This window comes from Geotrypetes seraphini, chromosome 8 (assembly GCF_902459505.1).
Source record: "Geotrypetes seraphini chromosome 8, aGeoSer1.1, whole genome shotgun sequence".
NCBI lineage: Eukaryota > Metazoa > Chordata > Amphibia > Gymnophiona > Dermophiidae > Geotrypetes > Geotrypetes seraphini.
In genome coordinates this window covers 20,260,074-20,285,693 of record NC_047091.1, presented here as the reverse complement: position 1 = coordinate 20,285,693, position 25,620 = coordinate 20,260,074, and the positions used below count along the sequence as shown (strand labels likewise).

The window sequence follows — 25,620 nt, the reverse complement described above, 5'->3', positions numbered from 1 at the left end:
TGTCCACTACCACCCCTTGCCTGCTCCCCCTGTCCATTCTCCCTTCCTTTTACCTCCCCTGTGTCCTCCACCACCCCATCACTGCTCACCTTATCCAGCAGAAGCCCTTCTCCCTTTGTTTTACCTCCCCCTGTCCATCATCTGTCCAGCAGTAGGCCTGTCTTCATTTTTCTGCCCCCCTCCCTGTTCATCAGCACCTCTTCCCCTGTCTATCAACCCCTTTTCTGCCCCTCCATTTCCGTGTGTTGCAGCATTTCTCTCCCACCCCACTTCCCTGTGCAGTATTTTCCTCCCCCCATACCTTCCTCGTGAACTCCATGCCCTACTTATGTTGACATCCGCCTCGGGGGGGGGGGGGGAGGAAGAGAGAGAGCGAGTTTCGGGTGGCCAGCAGCCGCCGCAGCCGACATCCACCTCGGGCTGCCGCAGCCGACATCCACCTCGGCGGGGGGGGGGAGGAAGAAGACCGTAAGCCGCGCAAGCGCACTTCCTAGCTACAGCTCACGGAAAACGGACGCACGCATAGGAACTGCGCATGTGCGGCTTACCGTTTTATTATATTAAGATGCCAAATTACTACATACAACAATCGCATCATTCACACCACACACACAATGCACTTTAACATCATTACTATATTAAATCTTCAACCAATTGTATATATAAAAAGGATTATTCCTCACAAATGGCAAAAAAAAATAAAAGAAGTCTGTAAACCAAAAATTAGCACCAGCAGTCTCTCACAGCAAAGCAATGTTCACACAGTGAAAGTCACCCAGAGTAAAAATCAGTCTTCTCTCTTAGCAAAACAGTTCTCATTTATATGAAATCCATGTTGCGTAACTAGGATGCCGATCTCAGTATGTTCTTATTGTGGGTATCCTGAAAACCTGACTGGCCGTGGGTTCCTCAGGACAGGTGTGGGAAGCCCTGGTTCTATGTACTTCTCTCTGACATAATCCTTCTCTTGTTCCCTTTGTCACAGGTGGTTTGCCCCCATCCCCGGGGAATGATGGCTGAGAAGCTCCCTGACTGGTTACAGATGTACGCAGAGAGGATTTCCTCTTATGGGGTGTTTGGAGGGAACATAGCTAACCATGTACTGGTTAATGAATACCGTCCAGGGGAAGGCATCATGGTAAGTACACCAGAGCCAAGGACCTTGGGAGCATCAGACCCTGTCAAACAGGTTATGTAAAGCATGTGCTTCCATCAAGTTTTATTAAAATTTTGATTCAGTCGCAATATCATAGTTTCAAAACAATTTACAAATAAAAGCAGGGGCCCAAATTATTTAAAATACAATTGAGACATAGACATTTACAAACCTACACATGAGGGATGCGGGAGGAATGATAATAAGTATAGGAAAGAGAACATTAACGGTCAAAACAAGGGGAGGGGAAGACTTTGATAGAAAGATGCATAAAGAAATCTCATATAGGTCTAAACCAGGGGTGGGCAACTCCGGTCCTCGAGGGTCAGAATCCAGTCGGGTTTTCAGGATTTCCCCTATGAATATGCATTGAAAGCAGTGCATGCAAATAGATCTCATGCATATTCATTGGGGGAAATCCTGAAAACCTGACTGGATTCTGGCCCTCGAGGACAGGAGGTGCCCACCCCTGGTCTAAACAATGGGAGGCTAAAGGATTCTTTGTTTTCTAAAAAGAAAAACAAACAAGAAATTGTCATGCTTATATCAGGTCTCAAAGGTCTCCTTATATCACCAGCATTTTAACATTGCTTTACATTTATCAAGTGATTTTTCTTCTTTAATATAGGCTGATAACGCGTCCCATGTTTTAGGGGCTGTGACTGAAAAGATAGTTTCTTGTCTTGTCTTTATAATTCACAGCGATGAGCAGATTTTTATCCTCTGATCTTAAGCTTCTAATAGGGATGTATGGGATAAGGTACCTTTCCAAAAATGTTGGGGCTTTGACTGTTAATATTTTGGAAAGTTAATAAAGCTATTTTATATGAAACTAGTTGTTTAGCCCGTTACATTAACGGGTGCTAGCAGCTCTTCTCCCTTACTTTTACTTCCTCCCTGTCCAGCAGCACCCCCACCATTCCCTGCTCCCCCTATATAGCAGTAGCCCTTCTCCTTTTATCTCCCCCTGTTCAGCATCACCCCATTTCCAGCTCCCCATATCCAGCAGTAGCTCTTCTCCTTTGCAGGAGCCCTTCTCCCTTCCTTTTACCTCCCCCCCCCGTCTAGCAGCACCTCTTCCCTGCTTCCCCTATCCAGCAGTAGGCCTCCCTTCCTGTTACCTCTCCCCCCTGTCCAGAATCACCTCTTCCCTGCTCCTCCTGTTCAGCATCACCCCATTTCCAGCTCCCCATATCCAGCAGTAGCTCTTCTCCTTTGCAGGAGCCCTTCTCCCTTCCTTTTACCTCTCTCTCCCCCCCCTGTCTAGCAGCACCTCTTTCCTTCTTCCCCTATCCAGCAGTAGGCCTCCCTTCCTGTTACCTCCCCCCTGTCCAGAATCACCTCTTCCCTGCTCCTCCTGTACTGCAGCACCCCCTTACCTGCTCCCCTTGTCCAGTCCGGTGATCTCCAGCCATCAGGCTGGCTCCTGCAGGGAGTCTAGTTCCTGTCCGGTCCCCGCCAGGCGTGCGAGCCTGCTCCGCCCCCTCCCGACCTGCCGGGAGTATTTGAATTAGACCCGACGGTTCCTGTTGAGGGAAGCACTCCTCACCGGACTCAGCGGTGAATTCCAGCCCTCGGGCCGACATCCGCCTTGTTTTTTGTGTTTTTTTTTTATTTAGTTGAAAGACGCGGCGGTGGCTCCTCTCATGATCCCCGCCTGTGTCGGAAGTCCGACGCAGGCGGGGATCGTGAGAGTAGCCACCTCCGCGTCTTTCAAAGAATCGTAAGCCGCGCATGCGCACTTCCTATGTGTCGCTACAGCTCACGGAAAACCGGCACACACTTAGGAAGTGCGCATGCGCGGCTTACCATTTTATTATATTAGATTCTATGGACTATGGGTAGCCAGTGTCCTTTCTTTTTTCTTTTTTTATTTTTTTTTAAAAGGAGCGGCGTTACATGATCTAATTTTTTGCTGTTCGTGATCATTTTGATAGCGGTATTCTGTATTATTTGTAACCGTCGGAGTTCTTTTAAAGTGATTCCTTTGTACAACGAGTTGCAATTAATCCAGTTTTGATATGACCAATGAGTGTATGAGGACATTCAGGGATGGCGAATCCAGAAAGGAAGCTATTGATCCGATCATTCGTAATCTCTGGACGCAGCTTCTCACTGCAGAACTGATTTGGTCGTGATAATTCCATTTTTTGATCCAATATAACCCCCAGTACTTTAATCTTAGTGACATCCTGTAATTGAACGTTATTGATATTAATCGGGGCAATTAGTTTTAGTCCTTCTTTCCAGGGGAAATGCATAATTTTTGTTTTGTCAGTGTTTCAGTGCTAATTTATTTTCATTTAACCAATCTGAGATTATGGACAATTTTTTGTTGACATTTAGAAGCTCCTCAGGAGCTGAACCAGAACAGGTTCCCTAAGTCCTTTAAAACACATGAATAATAATTGTAACCACATTCACTTCAAGTCTACAAAACAACCTGAAATCTTGTTATCCATGATATCCAGTCCCTCTGTACTGTGTCTACAAATGAAGCGTTTTGCCTATGATTGTTTCCTTATCTTTCCCTCTGTAGCCTCATGAGGATGGACCTATGTATTTCCCTACAGTAACTACCATTAGTCTAGGATCACACACCCTGCTAGATTTCTACCATCCAGTCGGCAGAGAGCAGCAGAGAGCGGATGAGCAGGTATGAACACTTGGTAAACAAACAGTTCAAGCAGTTAAGGGTTTTGTGAAAATCTGGTTAGAAACATAAATATGATTAGAACTTCATTCCACCTTTGAACATATTCTGTTTCATCCAAAAACCTAGGTCCTTTATACATAGGCCTCTAGGGACATGCTGCAAATTAGAGAATGACACGGTGGTTGTTACCCGCAGCTAGCCGCGAGTAACCCGCCAAAACGGTGACAAAAAAAAATGGTCACCGCAAGTATGGGGACAAGGCCATTCACCGCCCCGCGGAGCGGTGGATGGTCTTGTCTCCACAGTTAAAGGAGTGAGCACGCGCGATGAACGAGCATGCGGTCCGGCAGCCCCCTCTCTCCCGCTGACTGTCCGGCCGTGCATCTCCCTCCCTCCCTCCCTCCCTTTCCTTCTCTTTGTGGTGATTTCTATAAGGCTATGCCTTGTATTGCAGCTGGAGCCTTGAAGTTGCATCGTGTGTGGCTCCTGGAAAAGTCTGCTCTGACGCAACTTCCTGTTTCCGGTTGCATCGGAGGAGACTTTTCCAGCAGCCAACGCGACGCGACTTCAAGGCTCCGGCTGCAATACAAGGCATAGCCTTATAGAAATTGTCACAAAGAGAAGGTAAGGGGAAGAGAGGGAGGGAGATGCACGGCTGGCCGGTGGGAGGGAGCTGCTGGACCGTGCGAAGGATGCTGGGGGGGGATGGAGAGGAGAAGACGCTGGGAAATGGGGAAGAGAGAGTGGGGAGAAGATGCTGGGAAATGGGGGAATAGACTGTGGGGAGAAGACGCTGGGAAATGGGGAAGAGAGAGTCAGAGGAGAAGCTTCTGCCCACACGCACGCGACTGCACAAATACACCGGTGGCTTTCAACAAGCTACTCAAACCTTAAGACGCATCGCGAAGGTAAGCGGGAGGGAGGGAGATGCGCGGACCGCACGAGGGGTGCCGAAGGGCAGTGAGGTGGTGAGAGGGAAGGGTGGATGCTGCGGGGACGGGGCAGTGAAGGGGACAGATTTTTTTTCCCCATGCCATTCTCTACTGCAAATGACAATACTCAACCAGTGTTGCAGAATGGAGCTCTGTTCTAATCGGATATTTATTTAATTTTTCCCATACCCAACCAATCGGTATTTCTATTTATTTCTCCTGAGCTCACATCAAACAACTGACTACCTGATAATAGTGTTGTAATTCTATCTGTAGTTAATCACGATTTTGACACCGTTTTGTTCAGTTGCCGAATGGCTCGGGTACCGGCGGAAGAAAGCTCTTCCAGAGATGCAAAATGATGTCCACGCATAGGTTGTTTCAACTTTGGAAAAAAAGTCAAAGTCTGGTGGACTCATGTCTGGACTGTAGGGAGCATGAGGTAACACCTCTCAGCCGTATTCGCGTAGTTTTTCAATGACGAGTGGAGAGCTCCATCTTCCCCACAACCAAAAAAATTTTGATGAGCTCAAGTCAAAAGTCAAACACATGATGATTTTTGCTTATGATCATGAAGGCATCATCATCATCACAAAGTTCCATGTGGAAAAAGTGTCACAGCAGTGTATTATTGTCATTTTTTGCAGAAAAATGCACAAAACCCGACCTCAGTTGCTCTTCGCTGGGCCACTCATTCTTCACGACAATGCTCGCCCGCACATAGGGACTATCGTCATTGAAAAACTACACAAATACGGCTGGGCAGTGTTACCTCATGCTGCAGTCCAGACATGAGACCACCAGACTTTGACCTTTTTCCAAAGTTGAAACAACCTACGTGTGAACATCATTTTGCTTCTCTGAAGAGCTTTCTTCCACCGGTACCCGAGCTATTTAGCAACTGAACTAAAACGGTATCTTGGATGGAATAATGAAGCTTCCCAGACGTTGGAACTCGGTCATTGCGAAGCAGGGAGACTATATTGAAGGATTGTAAAGAAATACTTGAAAGAAAAAAATAAAACATGTAAAAAAAAAAAAAATAAAAAAAATAGTGTGCATTATTTATGAAATGACCCTCATACCTCTATATGGGGTTATCTATATTTAATTAATTAAAACAATGTAATTGTACAGATACTAAACAAGAAAGCTATTACTTCACTCGATTCAAGTTCAATAGTGCAACCTTTTATTTTAAATACTTATCATATACAGTACGGTATTAAGACTTTCTAACACACATATATGCTTAGCTCACCCTCACAAATATAACACAACAGTCAATCTAATTATTTAGTATCCAGTTGTAATTTGTTATATAATTTCACCCTCCTTGTACCAAATCGAGTTAGATTTGCTTGATTGAATCACAAGTTCCAACTCACAAATGGCCTCTTCCTGGTTACAAAAATGCATCAGTCAGTTTAAATCCAATTCTTCAGCTGTCAAAAATCAATTGCAGCTTAGCCTGACACAAGGCTATGTGACACAGAACTGTGTTTCGCCACACAGGCGCCCTCAGGAGCTAAAGCCAAAAAGGGTTCCCCAAGTCCTCTAAAACACATATGAATAATAATTATAACCACATCCACTTCAAGTGTACAAAACAACATGAAATCTAGTTATTATCTTACGGTATCATAAATATTCATAACATATTGACAGCACCACGACAGGATTAAACAACATACAAAATACGTCCATTCAGTACAGTACCCCTCCGAATCTGTGGTTTGAGTACCCTCGGATTTGGTTATTCGCAAATTTTTTTTTTTTTTTTTTTTTTTTAGAAATGCTGCATCCTGGTAGTCTCGAGACTTCAACGGGAACTCACGGCAGCCATTTTGATGACGGCTCTGCACGGGGCAGGAGTGTAGGACGATCGATCCTGCCCTACGTCGCCGCTAGACCACTAGGTAAGGTCCAGGATGCGGGGGTGGGTCAGAGGCAGCCTTGAAAGTTTATCTGTGATATTTCATTATTCGCAGGCCAGCTCTGCCCCTATCTCCCGTGAATATTGAGGGTCTGCTGTACTCAAAACCAGGAGGCAGTTGAATGAGATTACTCATCCCCTTCTCACATATAAATACCCATAATCCCTTTAAATTGGACTAACACCTGACGTCCCACGATCCAATCAATCACTTCTCATTATAGCAGATTCTATTCCACTTCTTTATTAAGGCCCGTATTCCACTGGAAAAATTAATTTCTGCTCATTTCTTAATAATACCTCCGATGCACCCTCTCCACCTCTTGTTAATTGTATATGCAACAGAACCACAAATTAATTCCTCTTTCTCATGCTTATACTCCACCCAATGGCCAACCAGAGGGGCTTCTACTTTTTTAAATCTTAAATTATTCAAAATGGCGTAAAAGCAAAACGAGGGCCATCCCTTACACTCAGGTGCAAATTTAAAATATGCCAGTACTTGCGAATAACTTGATCAGCGAGTTAGGCAAGTTATTCGCAAGTACTGGCATATTTTAAATTTGCACCCGAGTAGTCTGCTGAGGAATCTTTTTTGAGTGCAGCCTTTGATTAAAGGGACCCTCTTTCTCTCAACATTCTAATTCATTCTCTCATATCTAAAATCGATTACACTTCTCCCTCATCATTCGCGGGGGATATGGGTAGAGCCGGACCGCGAATGCCGAAAAACCGTGATTATCCGGCTCTGACCCACCCCCACCTCCCTGCCGCCTTCCCGGCCTTACCTGGTGGTCTAGAGGGCTCTTGGGGCAGGAGCGATCTTCCTACGCTCCTGCCCCGTGCAGATTGCCATCAGGAAATGGCTGTAGGAAGTTCCCAACGTAGTTTAGGTACAAAGAAAGGGCTCAAGGTAAGGACGGGCACTTTAAGAATTATATATATATTTTTTAAACCCATGGCAAACCCTCACTATAACCAAAATTGAAAGTGCTCTATCTAGTTAAAATGCTGAAAAAATATTTAGAACTGATGGTACAATTTGCCATAGTTAACAGAAACACTAGCGGGTCCTTTTTATTAAGGTGCACTAACCGATTTAATGCCCGCTAAAGATTAGCACATGTTAAATGCTTAGGGGCTCATAATCGAAATGGAAATATGTCTAAAAACCAGCCTAAATCGGCACTTAGACGATCAGTGAGACAAGTTGTCCAAGTGCTGATAATCGAACTGGGTTTTAGACCTATCTAAAAATGACTTAGGCCTTCATAGTGCTGCAGTACGCCCAGAGCTAAAAGGGGCGTTTTAGGAGGAGTGATGAGGGCGGGATTTGGGTGGGGCATGAGCCGTCCTAGACTGGCGTACTGCATGTATAACCGAAAGTTTAACAACACTGCCTAGACGGAACTTGGACGTTGTGACTTAGGCCATCGAAAACCAGGTCTAAGTCACTAGAAGTTATCCAAAGTGATCAGATAACCACTGCAGACACAAAGTACAAATCCAAACACACTGCTTAGTGATCACTGACCTCCCCTCCCCCCTAAAAATCGTAATCATAACTTACATATCTGCCTCCAGAATATCAGCACCTGGCAGCCTGGCATAGGAAAGCCTAGTAGAGCTGCACATAGGTGGCTTAAGTGGTCTGGGGGTGGGTGGGCTAGTGAACCATGGAGAGTAGGACCCAGGCCCATAAGCCACTCTAACCACTGTATGCATGGTGAAACGTGCACTCCCAAACCCTTATGCACTGCCATATAAGTGGCATCAGCAGCCATAAGGGCTATTGGGGTGGTAGACAGGTGCGTGGAGGGAGAATCGGGAATAAGACCTGATCCTCCCTCAGGGTCTAGTCAGTTCTGGGGCGTGGGTTTTTTTTTTTTTTTTGGGGGGGGCTCACCTTGACCTGCAAGGGAGTTGTGGTGAGATGTTTATGTGGCACCCTTTTTGTGAAGTTCATAGCAGTGCAATGTTTGGGTGTCCAATCCATCGGTTTGCTGACCCTACCCACGTCCAAAAGGTCTTTTTCTAGGCATTTTTGACTTGGACAAATTTTTGGACGAAAATGGGGTATAAAGATGGACGACTTAGCGGTGTGGACAATCAGAAGGCTGAGCGTACAGTTAGACGATTTTCGGAAAAAAAAAATAAATGTTGTGGTAGGGATGGAGGCAGAGAAGAGGCTGGGGGAGGGGCATCACCATCCAGGCGCCTCTCCCCCTCGCTAAAGAACTACAGTGGTGCCTCGCATAAAGAACGCCTCGCACAGCGAACGCTGCACACAACGAACTTCATTTCATGATTCATACAACGAACTTCGTTTCACACAACGAAGTCGCCCGAGCTTCCACGATCGCTGCCGATGTATTGCATCCTTCCGCGCAGGCACTGCAGGCAGTCGTTAGTCACTGCGCTTAACTTAAGCACGTATCGCGGCAATCGTTCTTCATTACGAATTAAATCACGCACGCACGCACGTATCACGGCAGTCGTCCTTTTAAGATAAACTCAATATTTTTTATATATCATGGCTTCTAAAAAAAGCAGGAAGGTGATTTCTGTTGAAATGAAACGGGAAATAATTAGAAGGAGTGAATGTGGGGTCAAACAGTGTGACCTCGTCAAAGAGTTTGGCCTCAGCAAGACCACCATTTTCACCATTTTGACAAATTTATCTTTTTTTATGTCATCTTAGCATATTTTATGCTGCAGAACGAATTATTTTTTTTAACATGTATTGTTATGGGAAAACGCGTTTCACATAACGAACTTTTCGCATAACAAACTTGCTCCTGGAACGAATTAAGTTCGTTGTGTGAGGCACCACTGTAACTTTTATCACATAATAAAAGCAAGAAGGTTACAGAAATACCGATAGGTGGAGCAAGGGAAGGAGTTCATGCCTTCCCCTCCAGCGTATCTCTACAAATGATTGCTGGCAGCAAGCATCATCTCTAACATGGTGCTCGTGGCGGCCTCAGCTCTCCCTCCGACATCACTTCCTGGGGTGACGGGACTAAATCACGCGAGACAACGGCGCGCCGACAACTGAGCGCAGATAACTGAGCGCAAGGTTGACGGTGCGCCGAAGAAAAGCACTATTTTAAAGGGCTCCGACGGGGGGTGTAGGGGGGGAACCCCCCCACTTTACTTAACAGACATTGCACTGGTGTTGGGGGGGGTTTGGGGGGTTGTAACCCCCCACATTATACTTAAAACTGAACTTTTTTCCTAAAAAACAGGCAAAAAGTTCGGTTTCAAGTATAATGAGGGGGGTTACAACCCCCCGAAACCCCCCACAATGCCAGCGCAATGTCTGTTAAGTAAAATAGGGGGTTCCCCACCAACACACCCCGTCGGAACCTTTTAAAATAGTGCTTTTCTTTGGCGCGCCGTCAAACTTGCGCTGAGTTGTCAGCGCGCCATTGTCTCGCGCGATTTTGTCTATGAACCCTTCCTGGTGACAGGATAAAGAAGTGATGTCAGGGAGGCCTGAAGGTTAGAGATGCTGCTTCCTGCCGGCGATCATTTGAAGAGGTGGGCGGGCGGGCAGAAAGGCGAGGTTTTGGCGCTTCAGCCAAAACAGCGCCCAGGGTGGCCTGCGCCCCTAGTCCCCCCCTCGCTGTGCCACTGGGTCCATATCCATATTCGGTCCTCCAGGAGCTAGTGTGCCAAACTTAAAGATGAACCTCTGCTCAGGTTCTTTATTCAAAGGGATTGCACTACATGAAATAAAACGATTACAAATCATACAGAATACAGCAATAAAATTAATCAATAATTCAAAAAAATATGATCATGTAACACCACTTCTTAAAGAGGCGCATTGGCTTCCTGTTAATTATAGAATCACTTATAAGTTATGTATAACTATTTTTAAAACTTTGACTAATAAGACTCCTGCTTTTTTATATAGATCACTGATTCCTTATTCTACTAAAAGAATTTTAAGATCTAGCGAACAAAATCTGCTAACAATTCCATCATTAAAAATTATTAATACTAGGAGACAGTTTATTTTTTCCTGTATGGCACCGCAAACTTGGAATGCCCTTCCTATTGTGCTGCGGGATGAGAAAGACTTGGGTAAATTTAAAACTGCGTTAAAAACTTTCCTTTTTAAAGACGCTTTTTTTACATAATTTATTTATTTTAGAAATTCTGTTTATTGGTCAATTTATTGGGTAAATTTAAATCTGTGTTAAAATTTTACCGTTTTAATGATGCCTTCTTCACATAATTCTTTTACATTTTAAGAATGATGATTATTTGATCAATCCTGTTCTAATTACATTATTTTGTGTTTTCCTTCATTGTCTTATCTTTATTTAAAATTGTATTTCTTCCCTTCTTTCCCTTTGTTTAACTATGCTTAAATTTATTGTTTTTTAGTTATTACTTAAATATATTGTCTGCATTGTAATGTAATGTATTGTTACTGTATTTTAGATTTATATTGTAAATTTTAAATGTACATCGCTTAGAACATTTGATTAAGCGATTTATCAAGTCCCATAATAAACTTGAAACTTGAAACTCAGTTCTAAGTAATAAAGCTTCCATAATCTCTTCATCTCCCATGTTTTTCTTGGGAACAGCTGTTGCACAACATTTTATAATCCTCTACACGATGTCCAGCCTCCAGAGTATGCTCTACAAGTGCTTTCTCTTTCACTTGGCGGCACTCTTGTGTTCCACGATGCCAAGTCCACAAGGGCAAACAGCAGCATAAATAACACCCTAATTTAAGAAGTGCTTCAAAAGTAATTCCTCCCCTGTTTTTTGGTCTGTAAGGGAGGGTGAAGAGGGATGTCGATACTGCCGGAAAACCAATTGCTGCATTGTGTCATATTTGAGAAAATAAAGCACACATGTGGGAAAATGTTTTATAAACTGATGAGGTCAGTTTGGGGGAAATTTAATTAAATTATGGAGATATAACCCATGTATAACAGATTTGCTACCTATTCAGGGTAATGGAGATCTTCAACCTGGTATGACATCTAGGGTTTTTAGAATTTGGGGGCTTAAAGGTATTTATTATTTATCACAAGTACTGGATGAAACTGGGAAGATTAAGAGTTTTCCTGACCTTTCTTTTGTAGTGGGAAGGGGTCCTGGATCATTATGTGCGTATATGCAATTGGTAAATTATATTAATAAATTGAAGAGATTGAATTTTTCTTGTGGAGTTCATGACAGAATTATTTCTTTTTTTTAATCAATGTGATGATGTGCCTATTTCAGTTTCCTTATTACACAAGTGATGGCGGAATATATTACCTACCCGTACATATGATAAAATCCTACAAAATTGGAATGAGGAGTTGGGAATTCAGATAAAGGGTATGTTTGAAGAGAATGTACTTATAGAATTTTGCATAGGGCTTATTTTTCCCAAATTCAAGCTTTTCATGCGAATTTAATAGATGCCCCAGTTTGTATTAAATGTAATAAAGATCCTGGCACATTATCTCATGCTTTTTGGTTGTGTCCTTTGATCAACTCATTTTGGTCTGCCATCCTATTATTTTTGGGTTCTTTATGGGGTAATTTGATAGTGGGTTGTCCTAGGGGAATAATTTTTGATAAAGCATCAGCTTGTGGGGTTTTTGGCCAACTAAAAATGTCTTTTATTTCAGAAAGCCTGTATGATTGGGCATAAATGTATTATGCAATTTTGGTTGCAGAAAGAATCTCCAAGTTTTTGGCATTGGAGGAATCAATTACATCGCTTATTTTTATTTGAGAGTTGGGGGGGTTCGAGGTTCGCCTAAAAAATCTCGTCTTTTTATGGAGGTTTGGGATCCTTATATTCAGAATCTTTCACCAAAAATACAAAGTTTGGTTATCAATGATTTATTATGAAAATTAGGTTTACTAATTACATTCCATTTTTTTATTTTAATTCTTTATTTTTGTCAACTTTCATCTAGGGTAAGGGATTTCATTTAGGGGAAGATAGTGGGTAGGGGGATGGAATTAAGGGGGGTGTAGATAAGATTGAAGTAATTCTTATGGAAATTAAATTTGAAAGAATGATTTAAAATTGATGAGACCAAAGTGGAACATCCTTACACCTGTGCCACAAAAGGAAACACAGGCATCGTTCTGCTACCACCCCTACACTAAAGCATTGTGGCGACCGCACGATGTGAGGATGCTTTGCAGGGACAAAGAGGCTTTTAAAGATCAAAGGAAGGATGGATAGTGCACAGTCCAGATGGAGCCTGGAGAAAAACTTGTTTCAGTCTAGCATAGATCTGGGACAGGGAGAAGATTCATCTTTCAGCAAGTCACTGATTCAAAGCCATAGAACCAACAGTGTGAAGGAAATGAGTGTCCTCGAGTAACTCAGTCAAATCCTTTCATGTTATACCCTGTGCAGCTATACCACTCGCACTGCCCAGAGCACACCAACTCTCCTGGCACCCACAGCTCCTCAAACATGGCTCCAGTTGTTACCTTCCGCACATATCTGTCTCTTGCCCACGGAGTGCACATGTGCACACTTCCCAAATGTGATAGGTAAATGCCATTTTTTGCTGCCAAAGTGCACATATATACACACTTGGAGGAGCATAATCGAAAGAGTGCTGCAAATGATGGGGCTTCCCTCTCCCAATGCATCTTGGGATGCAATGGGAGGGGCTGAAGGCCCTGACTGGCATTTGCAGTTCGCGGCCTTGTAGGCAGGAGGGAGTGTGCTTACCTCCTGCTGTTTTCTCATCCAAAGGTCTGAGGGTCTGGGAATATTGGGTGGGGGATGAGGGCATTTCGGGATGTTGAGATGTCAGGGGGAGGGGTGTAGGGTGCCACGGCTCAGCTGATCCTGGCAGGGGCAATCCCCATCAGCTGAGCCACCAGGAATCCCTGAAACTGGCTCAGCTGATGGGGATTCCTCTGCCGCAATCAGCTGATGGGAAGCCTATCTGCTCTTTGGGTGGTGGGAGGGGATCGTGACCACTGGGGAATAAGAGGGGTGGGGGAGGGTGTCATGCCTTAAATCCTCCAGTGGTCTTCTTGTCAGTTTGTGGAACTTAGACGCAACTCAAAGATGTCTAACTGCCGACATCTAAGTTCCCTCTAGGAAAGTTTTGATTATGGCTGCAGTACGACCAGGTTGAAACCCACCCGATTTCCACCACCCAACACGCACAGCAGCTTAGAAGTGCTACTGCGCGTCCAGAAAGTTGATTTTGATTATTGGCACTTGGATATCCCTGTATTAGGATGTCCAAGGGATGACTTAGGCTGGTTTTGGGATGTTTTATGAGCCCCATACTGCTTCAGGTCTCCTGTTAGAGAAGGAAGGTAAAATCAAAGTATAAAATAGAAAGAAAAGTATGCTGTATATTATTATGTTGTATATGGCACTGGTTTTTAAGCAAATTGTCTCCTCCCATCTTTCCAACACTGCCATAGAAAACAAATCAGCAATCCTAAACCATGAAAACAGCAGTTTTGTGTGTCCAGATGAGGACATCAAGGTGAGGGGTATCTTAGCCTAATCACTAAAGCAAAAATTAAGATGAAAAGTGAGGCAATCTGGAAACTCCCACAACGAATAACAACCTCATTGTTTGGGAATTGATTGTAGAATGGCCTAGAAGCTTATCATATTCTTCTTAGGATTAAGGTTCCGGCCTACCAAGAAACGGTAACAATTTGGTGTCAGGTCAAAAGCGCGCCGGGACAAAGGCGCGCGCAGACAATTGAGGGCAGCGCGGAGGCGCACGCCGCAGAAAATTACAGTTTTTACGGCTCCGACGGGGGGGGCGTGGGAGGGGAACCCCCCCCCCCCACTTTACTTAATAGAGATCGCGCCGTGTTGTGGGGGCGTTGTGGGGGGTGTGGGGGGTTGTAACCAGTGTTCCCTCTAAGCGGGCGGGTGTTGTGAGCAAACTTTTTTCACCGTGAGCCAAAAATATCGGGCGCCAGCAAGTTATGAGCCAACTCGCCCGATTCTCCTCTCGCCGCCCTGCCATCTGCCGTACGCCTCTTCCGATCGTGCGCTGTGACGAGAAACGTGTGCGCTGCGATGTAATATTTTGTGCGCCAGCGCACGCCAGCGCAGCTTAGCGGGAACACTGGTTCAAATGGTTTTATTTATTTCCCCAAATTTATTTTTGTTATACGCATTGAAAATATTTGATATTGCGTTTAAATCAAAATCTCAATAAACTTGAAACGAGTGCCCGTGAGATTGTGGGAGGGTTAAATACTCAAAACTTAGAAGTTTTTGCTACGCCAGCTTTCTGGTATCTTTACATACAGTGGCGTACCTAGCATATGTAACATCCGGGGCCCATCATTTTTTGGCACCCCCCCCCATCTGTAAGAAAAACATGATTTTTAGTAACAAACCACACGTCACACATGAGTACCTAGGAAAAGGCAGCATCTTACATATTGCAGTGAGCAGTACATCAATACACCCATTGTAAAACTAAACAAGCCAGACCAGCACAGATCAATCCTACACCGTCAATCCTAACAGAAAACCATGTCTTTCGAACACACAGAACACAGAAAACACCTTCGCCTAGTAAGGAATATGTAATCACAAACTAACCCCTCCCTCTTTTACAAAACTGTAGTGTGGATTTTAGCTACGGAGGTAACAGCTCTGATGCTCATAAAATTCTGAGCATCAGAGCTGCTACCACCAAGGCTGGTGCTAAAAACGCTTCACAGTTTTGTAAAAGGGGGGATAAAATAAAAATACATAGACAAAGGTTAAATTGAACCAGCAAGAAGCTGGACTCTGCATACAATGCTTCACAGAAACAGTGACACATGTCTCCTAAAGCAATAAATAAATAGAAATTTTTTTCTACCTTTGTCTTCTGTGGTTTCTCCTTTCCTCATCTTCTTGTAACTCTCTTCCTTCCATCCACTGTCTGCCGTCTCTCTTCCCCTATATGGCATCTTCTCTCCTTCTATGCCCCTTCCAGAAACTGTATGCCTCCCCCTTCCATCTCTCCTTTCACCCCATTGGTCTGGCATCTCTCTCCTCGCCTTCCCTCTCCCACACCTCTCCTCATAGTCTGGTATCTCCCCTTCCCTGATTCTCTGGCATCTCTCTCCTTTCCTTTTCTTCCATCTTTCGCTCCCCCTCCATGCTCTCACATCTCCCCCTTCCTTTTCCCTTAGACTGGCATACCTTCCTCCTACGCTCCAAGCCCTGGCATCTCCTTTAATTCCCTCCCTCATCTTCCTTCTCCCTCCAGCTGGGTACCGCAACACTCTTCCCTGCAGCTCTGCACTTCCCCACAATTGCCATGCTTCGGTTCCTCTTCTTCCTTCCTTCCTCCCCCCCCCCCCCCCGCGGGACCCTGCGGCACCATCAACTCTTACTCCCTCTAATGTCGGCCCTGCAGCTCCAGACTTCCTCGCACCTTCTCCCCTCCCCCTTTGGATCGCTATTATTTTAAATGTTATAGCCGCGGAGCTGTATCCATCAGTGGAGATGTCTAACCTCGGCCTGCCCCGGAACTCTTACTGCAACAGTGACTTCCTGTTCCTGCCTAGACGGGCGGCTGCTGCAGTAAGAGTTCCGGGGCAGGCCGAGGTTAGACATCTCCACTGATGGATACAGCTCCGCGGCTATAACATTTAAAATAATAGCGATCCAAAGGGGGAGGGGAGAAGGTGCGAGGAAGTCTGGAGCTGCAGGGCCGACATTAGAGGGAGTAAGAGTTGATGGTGCCGCAGGGTCCCGCGGGGGGGGGGGGGGGAGGAGGAAGGAAGGAAGAAGAGGAACCGAAGCATGGCAATTGTGGGGAAGTGCAATCCCCCCAATGCGTCCCCTTACCTTACCGACGCGTGTGTGCGCTGTGAAGAGAAACTTTGCGCTGCGATGTAATATTTTGTGCGTGAGCGCAGGCCAACGCAGCTTAGCGGGAACACTGGTTGTAACCCCCCACATTTTACTGAAAACTTCACTTTTTCCCTGATTTTAGGGAAAAAGTTAAGTTTACAGTAAAATGTGGAGGGTTACAACCCCCCAAACCCCCCACAACGCCGGCGCGATCTCTATTAAGTAAACTGGGGGGGCTCCCCAACAAAAACCCCCGTCGGAGCCCCTAAAACTGTAATTTTCTTCAGCGCGCGCCTCCGTCTTGCGCTCAGTTGTCGGCGCGCGCCTTTGTCTTTTGCCGAGTTGTCTATGAACCAACAATTCTGCTTACTCTGTTGGCTAACTATTCCAGTTCACTGTTATCTACTAAAGGAAGATAACCACAACTGTTGAATCTTTTTACTTATCCTTTAATGCAGTGTCTCAAGTGTGCCCTGATGGGACCCATTTTGCCTATACAGGCTTTTTCAAGGGTTGAAACGAGGAGCTCTTATTTCAGCCTCCTCTCTGTTAAGGGGCTTGGACAGCTCTGCCCAGTTATTATGTAATTTGTCACTTGTTTCCACGTTCCTAGGTGTTGTAGCTCCTACGATCCATGTTCTCTCCCTCCCCTGCTACAGGTCACGACCTGCCAGACGGAGCAGGACCGGCACTTTCTTTCCCTGCTGGAGGAGCCGCGCAGTCTACTGGTTCTCAGCGGGGACATGTACAGCTGCTACCTCCATGGAATCCGCCCTGCCGCCTCTGACTTCATCACTGAGAACGTTGCAAACATCGCAAGCTGCGACTCCCGCTACGGAGACACGCTGACACGGGAGACCCGCGTGTCCCTCACCATCCGTTATGTTCCCAAAGTCCTCAAGACAACCATTGCGTTGGGCAGGAGGAAGTGAGCAACCCCTCATTACTACTTTGCCAGATCTCTTTCCTGGACATTTTAATTGTGTCGGTTTTTTGGTTAATTTGCAGAATAAAGCTGGACCTTGTTACTGTGTTTTGGAATGAAATAAAGTGTTGGGGGGGGGGGGGGAAAGCAGCAATAAGAATGGACAAGGGGTTCATATAACTAGATGCTTCAATTGAAAGGGTGTTAATAATAGTCCCTGCTCAGAAGATCTTACAATCTAATTTAGACAGGATATTTCAGGGTTAGGGAGGTTATAGTGGGTTTAGGTATCTGACAGCAGTGGGGAAGTGGGCCTTTAGTTTGGATTTGAACCCTGCTACGCCAGTCATGCTTAGGATGGGGGTACATCCCCCTCTTTCTACAGCTAGGTCATAGAAACATGATGGCAGATAAAGGCCAAATGGCCCATCTAGTCTGCTTGTCCGCAACAGCCTCAAGGAAAGCAAACAAAATGTTGGGTATCATTAAGAAGGGTATCACGACCAGGAAGAAGGAAGTCATCCTGCCACTGTATCGTGCTATGGTGCGCCCGCACCTGGAGTACTGTGTTCAATTCTGGTCGCCGTACCTCAAGGAAGGACATGGAGGTACTTGAGAGAGTCCAAAGAAGAGCAACTAAGCTAATAAAGGGCATGGAGGACCTCTCATATACTGACAGATTGAAAAGGCTAGGGCTTTTCTCCCTGGAAAAGCGGAGACTTAGAGGAGACATGATAGAAACCTTCAAGATCATGAAGGGCATAGAAAAAATAGACAGGGACAGATTTTTCAAATTTAGGGGATCAACAAGTACAAGGGGGCACTCAGAGAAATTGAAAGGGGAGAGGTTTAGAACAAACGCCAGGAAGTTCTTTTTCACACAGAGGGTGGTGGATACATGGAACGCGCTACCGGAGGATGTGATAAACAGGAGCACGCTACAGGGGTTCAAAGAAGCTTTGGATAGATACTTGGAGGACAAAGGGATTGAGTGGTACAGATAAGAGTAGAGGTAGATTATAGGGATGGGATTAGAGGTAAAATTATAAAATTAATCAGGGACCATTGTTCAGGCACTAGGCCTGATGGGCCGCCGCGGGAGTGGACCGCTGAGCAAGATGGACCTCTGGTCTGACTCAGCGGGGGCAACTTCTTATGTTCTCTCTGAGAGATCCCACGTACCTATCCCAGGTCCTCTTGAATTCGGACACGCTCTCTGTCTCCACCACCTCTTCTGGGCCAATGATTCTCAACCCAGTCCTTCGGATGCCACCATCCAGGCAGGTTTTCAGGATATCCATAATGCATATGACTCGGTTACATTTGCATTAAAAGGGAGGTAGTGCATACAGTTTTATCTCCTGCTTATTCAGTGTGGATATCCTGAAAATCTGCCTGAATGGTGGTGTCCAAGGACAGGGCTGAGAAACCCTAATCAAGGCATTATCCCCTCCATTCATAAACAAGACAGAACTTATATCTGACAATGAAGAATAACCCTTATATGGCTGCTATTAAAATAAAAATGCTGACCATGTGAGGCTTGTCCTTTTATTTTACTGAATGTTAGGAGCGATGGCTGCCACATAGCCTCAGACAGGAGAACTGACCAGCATCACTGCCACAATTGGGGCAGTCATGGAGTCTGCATGTGCTTGTTTATCAGCCAACAGTAAGTACAGTGGCATAGTGAAGAAAGTCAGTGCCTTGCATCGCCGCACCCCACTCCATACCTCTCCAAATCTTTGCCAGCAGCGAGCAGGATCTCCTACCAGCTGCTCGTGCTAGCGGAGCCATTGCCCATGTCACTTCCTGGTCCTGTGAACAGGAAATGACATCAGAAGGCAGGATAAAGTTGGCTCAAGCAGCAGATGGGAGGTACTGCTTGCTGCTGGTGAAGATATGAAGAGGTATGTTGGGCAGGAGTGCATTTAAGAGAGGAGAGGTGCCAGCGCTCCTGCCAAGATGGCACTCTGCCCCTCCTTACTACATAGTGAAAGATCTGGCATCCACAAATCTGGCTCCTGTGCCCACAGACATCACCGTAGAATCATGGACTTCACCCCCCAGCACATCTGTCGATCCCAGCTCCAAGTCATCATTACCTCTCAGTACATGAAACCCAGCATGTTCTGCATCAGAAGGGTAGAAATGTCCTCCCCAGCAATCCAGCCTGGAAGTGGCCTGAGCTTCCCTGAGTGTGCTTCTTATCAGCTTCTAGGAGGAGTGTGGCTGACTCATCCTGCTTGTCCTAGGAGAAAGTGTAGTTACTTACCTGTAACGTAGGTTCTCCGTGGACAGCAGGATAGTCAGCCACACAACCCACCCGCCTCCCCATACGGCCGACCCGGCCACAGCTAGGAACATCCTGGGGATTAGGGGGAAGCAGGGGGAAATGGGTAGGGCTCGGGCATGCCCAGTGGGGCCCGGGCACTGCACGTGCTCAGAGAAAAAAAAAAAAAAAATCTCTCTGAGCTATTGGAGAGCTTATCCGCAAATTGGGAGGTGTTGGGACAACACCCATATGTGGCTGACTATCCTGCTGTCCACGGAGAACCTACGTTACAGGTAAGTAACTACACTTTTTCTTCAAAGTGCATGCAGCTAGCTGTACAAATAAGACCACAGCTGACAGGAAGAGGAAAAGAGTGTGGCGTGCCAGGTGCAGCACCACCCCTAGCATTAACCACTTGCCTCTGTGTAATCCTAATGAAATGTAAACTAATCATTAAGACAATAGACATCAGGGCTGTCAACAGAATACTTGTAAAACAAAACAAGGAGGAGCCTTATATGGGTCTGAAGCATGGGACAACATGCTAAGCATCCACCTCACCTTCTTGCCTGCCTCTGCACAAGACTGCTCATTGGAAATTCCATCTCCCCAGGCTCTCAACTCAACCTACGTCTTCTGTCTCACATGAGCTGAACTGAGCTAAGCTGCACTGTGAACTGGAGCATCTTTAATCATAGTTACCAATTTGCTTTCATGTCATGAGATATTCATCTAGTCCAGGAGTAGGCAATTCCAGTCCTCGAGAGCCGGAGCCAAGTCAGGTTTTCAGGATCTCCACCATGAATATGTATGAGATGGATTTGCATGCACTGCCTCCTTGAGATACAAATCTATCTCATGCATATTTATTGTGGATATCCTGAAAACCTGACCTGGCTCCGGCTCTCGAGGACTGGAATTTCCTAGTCCTGATCTAGTCCAGTGGTTCCCAACCCTGTCCTGGTGGACCACTAGGCCAGTTGGGTTTTCAGGATAGCCCTAATGAATATGCATGGAGCAGATTTGCATGCCTGGCACCTTCATTATATGCAGATCTCATGCATACTCATTAGGGCTATCCTGAAAACCTGACTGGCCTGGTGGTTCTCCAGGACAGGGTTGGGAACCATTGATCTTCTAGTCCAGACATGGGCAACTCCAGTCCTCGAGGGCCAGAATCCAATCAGGTTTTCAGGATTTCCCCAATGAATATGCATTGAAAGCAGTGCATGCAAATAGATCTTATGCATATTCATTGGGGAAATCCTGAAAACCCGATTAGATTCCGACCCTCGAGGACCGGAGTTACCCACGTCTGTTCTAGTCCATAAGTTACAACTCCCATCCCAGTGCATGCTGAAGGAAAATCAGGACTGGACTATAATGGAACTGGTCCTCCGCTCCACAAGTCATAGACTTAAGCCACTGTTCTTCTCTGCAAGGTCCGCAAGCCAACGGCAGCCCACGGGGACCTCTTGTGTGGCTTGCAGCTCCCCTGGATTCCAAAGCCCCCCTCATGTCAAAAACTACAAGGAGGGTACTGGTGTGGCAGCAATTCTGCAGCACTGCCGGTGACCTCTGTACTGTCCCTCTCTGAAGCAACTTCCTGTTTCTGCTTGGGTGGACTTCAGCAAAGGAACTATGCAGAGGAAGCCGTGGGCAGTGCTAGAGAATCACTGCCACGCTGGCGATCTTGTAGTTTTCTTGGTGAGGGGGGCTTTGGAATCAGGTGGGGAGGACATTTGGTGGAACTGGGAGGAGTGGGGAGGGAAGCAGGTAGAAGGGAGAGATGCTGAATGGGAAGGGCAGCGGAGAGGAAAGGGGGCACATGGATGGAGGGGAGGGGAAGGAAGGATGGTGTGCATGGACGGAGGAAAGTGGGAGGGAAGAGATGGTGCGCATGAATGGAGTGATGGGGAAAAGAGGTGGTGTATATGGAGGGGAGGGGAGGGGAGGAGAAGAGGGAAGAAGTGGTGCACATGGAGGAGAGGGGAAGAGATGGAAAGATAGTAGAAAACAATATGAAAATCAATGCCAAAGATAGATGTATTGCAACAGCAAATGCATAAGGAGACATTGGAGAAAAGAGTTGAGCACAGAGGGAACAAGATCAGAAAAACAAAATGTTTTTACAGTGGAACCTTGGTTTACGAGCCTAATTCGTTCCAGAAGCATGCTCGTAAACCAAAATACTCGTATATCAAAGCAAGTTTCCCCGTAGGAAATAATGGAAACTCGCTTTGATACGTTCCCACACCCCCCCCCCCCGAGGCCAGAAGCGCTGCTCCCCCCCCCCCGCTCACAAAGGCCCCCCCCCCCGTGCGAACTGGTACCCCCCTCCATGCAAACTGGCACCCCCCGCCCGACCAACTTGAACTCACGTCCCCGTCTGGCAGCAGCACGAGAACTGGTATCGCTCCCCCCAGCTCTCAAAGGCCCCCCCCCTGCTTGAATCGGTACACCCCCCCCCCCCCCCCCCGCGAGAACAGGCACCCCCCGCCCGACCAACTTTAACTCACCCCCCTGTCTGGCACGCAGCCCACAGGACGTGCCGTTGCCACTTGAAGATCTTCCTGCCTCTGCTGGCTTTGAGCATGCATCTGCACATGCTCAAATCCTTCTAATTCTCCCTCTCGCCGAGATTCTTGGAGATCTCCATATTACTGCATATTATTTAAAACCCTACACGGAGACAGCCCATCATACTTGAACAATCGCCTCATCCAAGCACCCACTACCAGACACAGAAAAACGCACTCCCCATTCATACCCCCCCCCAATCAAGGAAGTAAAAAGAACAAGACTACACGACGGCCTACTAGCCACTCAAGCCGCAAGACTGGACAACCAAATCTCCAACCTTCTGATGACCACCCCAGACTATAGGACATTCAGAAAGGAAATAAAGACCACACTTTTCAAGAAATTCCTGAAGCAGCAATAACATCACGACCTCTTAGTAACACTAAAACTGACGCTCGATCTACCCATTACTGCACTAATAATAACAAAAGAACCTCCACTTTGACCACCTATCAACTCTACTACAAACCACCTCACCCTCAACAACCCGCTAAATGTCTATAAGATCTACAACCTACCTCTCTAGCTAATCATTGTAACTCTGTTTTTAAATTAACCTTTTGTAATCCGCCTTGAACCGCAAGGTAATGGCGGAATAGAAATCCCTAATGTAATGTAATGTAATGTAATGTAATTTCAGCGAGAGGGAGAATTAGAAGGGCTTGAGCATGCGCAAATGCATGCGCAAAGCCGGCACAGGCAGGAAGAAGATCTTCAAGCGGCACCGGCACGTCCTGTGGGCTGCGTGCCAGTGCCAGACAGGGGGGTGAGTTAAAGTTGGTCGGGCGGGGGGTGCCTGTTCGCGTGGGGGGGGGGGGGTGCCGATTCGAGCGGGGGGGGGGGATCGATGATAGTTTTCGGGGTGGGTGCTCGCAAATCGAGTCAACACTCGGTTTGCGAGACAAGTCATTAGCACCCAGACTTAATGGGGTGGGTCAGTGGAGTGGGCAGACTTGATTTGCTGTAGCCCTTTTCTGCCGTCATCTTTCTATGTTTCTATATGTTTCTAATGTTTTGCTCGTCTTGCAAAACACTCGCAAACCGAGGTTTGACTGTATTTTCAATTTAGTGACTGAAATATGTCAATTTTGGAAAATTTACACCTGTTTTTTTTATTTTTGGACTGTTCAGGAAGAAATTTATTTAGTTCTATTTCTCTTGTGGTGTACTGCGTGCTGACTCTGGCATATTAGAATCCGGCCCGCCTGGCCGTTTTATGTGGCCCGCAGTGACTGTGCTGCATCCAAGCACTTGACCGCGCAGCCCAGTCCCAGCGGTTCATAGACAACTCAGCGAAAGACAAAGGCGCGCGCCGACAACAGAGCGCAAGATGGAGGCGTGCGCCGAAGAAAATGACAGTTTTTAGGGGCTCCGACGGGGGGTTTTGTTGGGGAGCCCCCCCAGTTTACTTAATAGAGATCGCGCCGGCGTTGGGGGGGGGGTTGGGGGGTTGTAACCCTCCACATTTTATTGTAAACTTAACTTTTTCCCTAAAAATAGGGAAAAAGTGAAGTTTTCAGTAAAATGTGGGGGGTTACAACCCCCCACACCCCCCACAACGTGGCGCGATGTCTATTAAGTAAAGTGGGGGGGTTCCCCCCCCGCCCCCCCTGTCGGAGCCGTAAAAACTGTAATTTTCTGCGGTGCGCGCCTCTGCACTGCGCTCAATTGTCTGCGCGCGCCTTTGTCCCGGCGCGCTTTTGGCCTGACACCGTCCCAGCAGCTCTCCAAGCGCCTCACCGTGCTGCCTCAGTACCCATTTGTAGGCAGAAGGACCCAGTCCCAGTGTAAAAGCTAGGGTGCTCCACTCAAGTGCCTGACCATTGTTGTTAAAATCATTCTCTGTTCAGATAGTCACTTCTATTAAACTTATCGGTGTTACTTTCGATGGAAAACTCTCTTTCCATGAACAAATAAGCTCAGTAGTTAAATGTTTCTACTGTCTTCGAATGATTAGATCTCTTGCCGCCCTATTAGTTCAATCATCATTAAATATTCTTATTCATTCGCTCATTATTTCATGCTTGGATTACACTAATGCAGTGGTTCCCAACCCTGTCCTGGAGGAACACCAGGCCAATCGGGTTTTCAGGCTAGCCCTAATGAATATGCATGAAGCAAATTTGCATGCCTATCACTTCCATCATATGCAAATCTCTCTCATGCATATTCATTAGGGCTAGCCTGAAAACCCGATTGGCCTGGTGTTCCTCCAGGACAGGGTTGGGAATCACTGCACTAATGCACTTTACAAAGGAATCACTAATAAAGAAATAAAACGTCTTCAAATTATTCAAAATACTGCCATTAAAATTATTTCAAAAGCACGTAGAGACTATCATGTCACACCTCTTTTGATCAATGCTCACTGGCTTCCTATAGATCAGGGGTGTCAAAGTCTCTCCTGGAGGGCCGCAATCCAGTCGGGTTTTCAGGATTTCCCCAATGAATATACATGAGATCTATTAGCATACAATGAAAGCAGTGCATGCAAATAGATCTCATGTATATTCATTGGGGAAATCCTGAAAATCCGACTGGATTGCGGCCCTCCAGGAGGGACTTTGACACCCCTGTGTTACTCCATTACTGAGGGCATTGCATTGGCTCCCGATATTCTGGAGGGTTCAGTTCAAGGGTGCTAATGTTGTATTTAAAAGTTTATATGGGATCTTTTCCCCATTACGTACCCTTTTAATTCTCAACAACCTCTTTCTACTAGAGGAATACATAAATTTAAATTAGTATTCCCTTCTATTAGAGCAGGGATCTCAAAGTCCCTCCTTGAGGGCCGCAATCCAGTCGGGTTTTCAGGATTTCCACAATGAATATGCATTGAAAGCAGTGCATGCACATAGATCTCATGCATATTCATTGGGGAAATCCTGAAAACCTGACTGGATTGCGGCCCTCCAGGAGGGACTTTGACACCCCTGCTATAGATCATCGAATTTCCTATAAAATAATGTTGCTGACTTACAAGACCAAAACTTCCGGCCAACCTGATTTTATTAACAGGCTATTAATCCCCTATACCCCCCCATCGTACATTAGGTTCATCTAATCAAAACTTGCTCTCCATCCCCTCTTTAAGATACATTAACACTACGCGCACTAGCATTTTTTCTGTCACGGTCCCTACCATCTGGAATTCAGCACCAAATTATATAAGAGAAATTACATCCCTTGATAAATTTAAAAGTAACTTGAAGGCCTTTCTTTTTAAAGACACATTCGGTGCATAATAATTCTTCTAAGGCAGTGGTCTCAAACGCAAACCCTTTGTGGGGCCACATTTTGGATTTGTAGGTACTTGGAGGGCCGTAGA

The 25,620-nt window shown here is 46.0% G+C and overlaps 1 protein-coding gene across 1 annotated transcript; it reads left to right on the top strand.

The window, feature by feature from the left end:
- The first annotated feature begins 1,000 nt into the window (after positions 1-1,000).
- Positions 1,001-17,441, top strand: LOC117364696 (alpha-ketoglutarate-dependent dioxygenase alkB homolog 6-like). Its single transcript, XM_033954193.1, has 3 exons — positions 1,001-1,138; positions 3,696-3,812; positions 17,169-17,441. Exons 1-3 carry the CDS (start codon positions 1,010-1,012, stop codon positions 17,439-17,441), a joined length of 519 nt encoding a protein of 172 aa, XP_033810084.1. The 5' UTR covers positions 1,001-1,009.
- Positions 17,442-25,620: the final 8,179 nt, after the last annotated feature.

Coding starts and splice junctions, on each gene's coding strand:
- LOC117364696 (XM_033954193.1), top strand. CDS start 1,010: ATGATGGCTGAGAAGCTCCCTGACTGGTTACAGATGTACGCAGAGAGG. Junction 1,139..3,695: donor GTCCAGGGGAAGGCATCATG/GTAAGTACACCA, acceptor TTCCCTCTGTAG/CCTCATGAGGATGGACCTAT. Junction 3,813..17,168: donor AGCAGAGAGCGGATGAGCAG/GTATGAACACTT, acceptor CCCCTGCTACAG/GTCACGACCTGCCAGACGGA.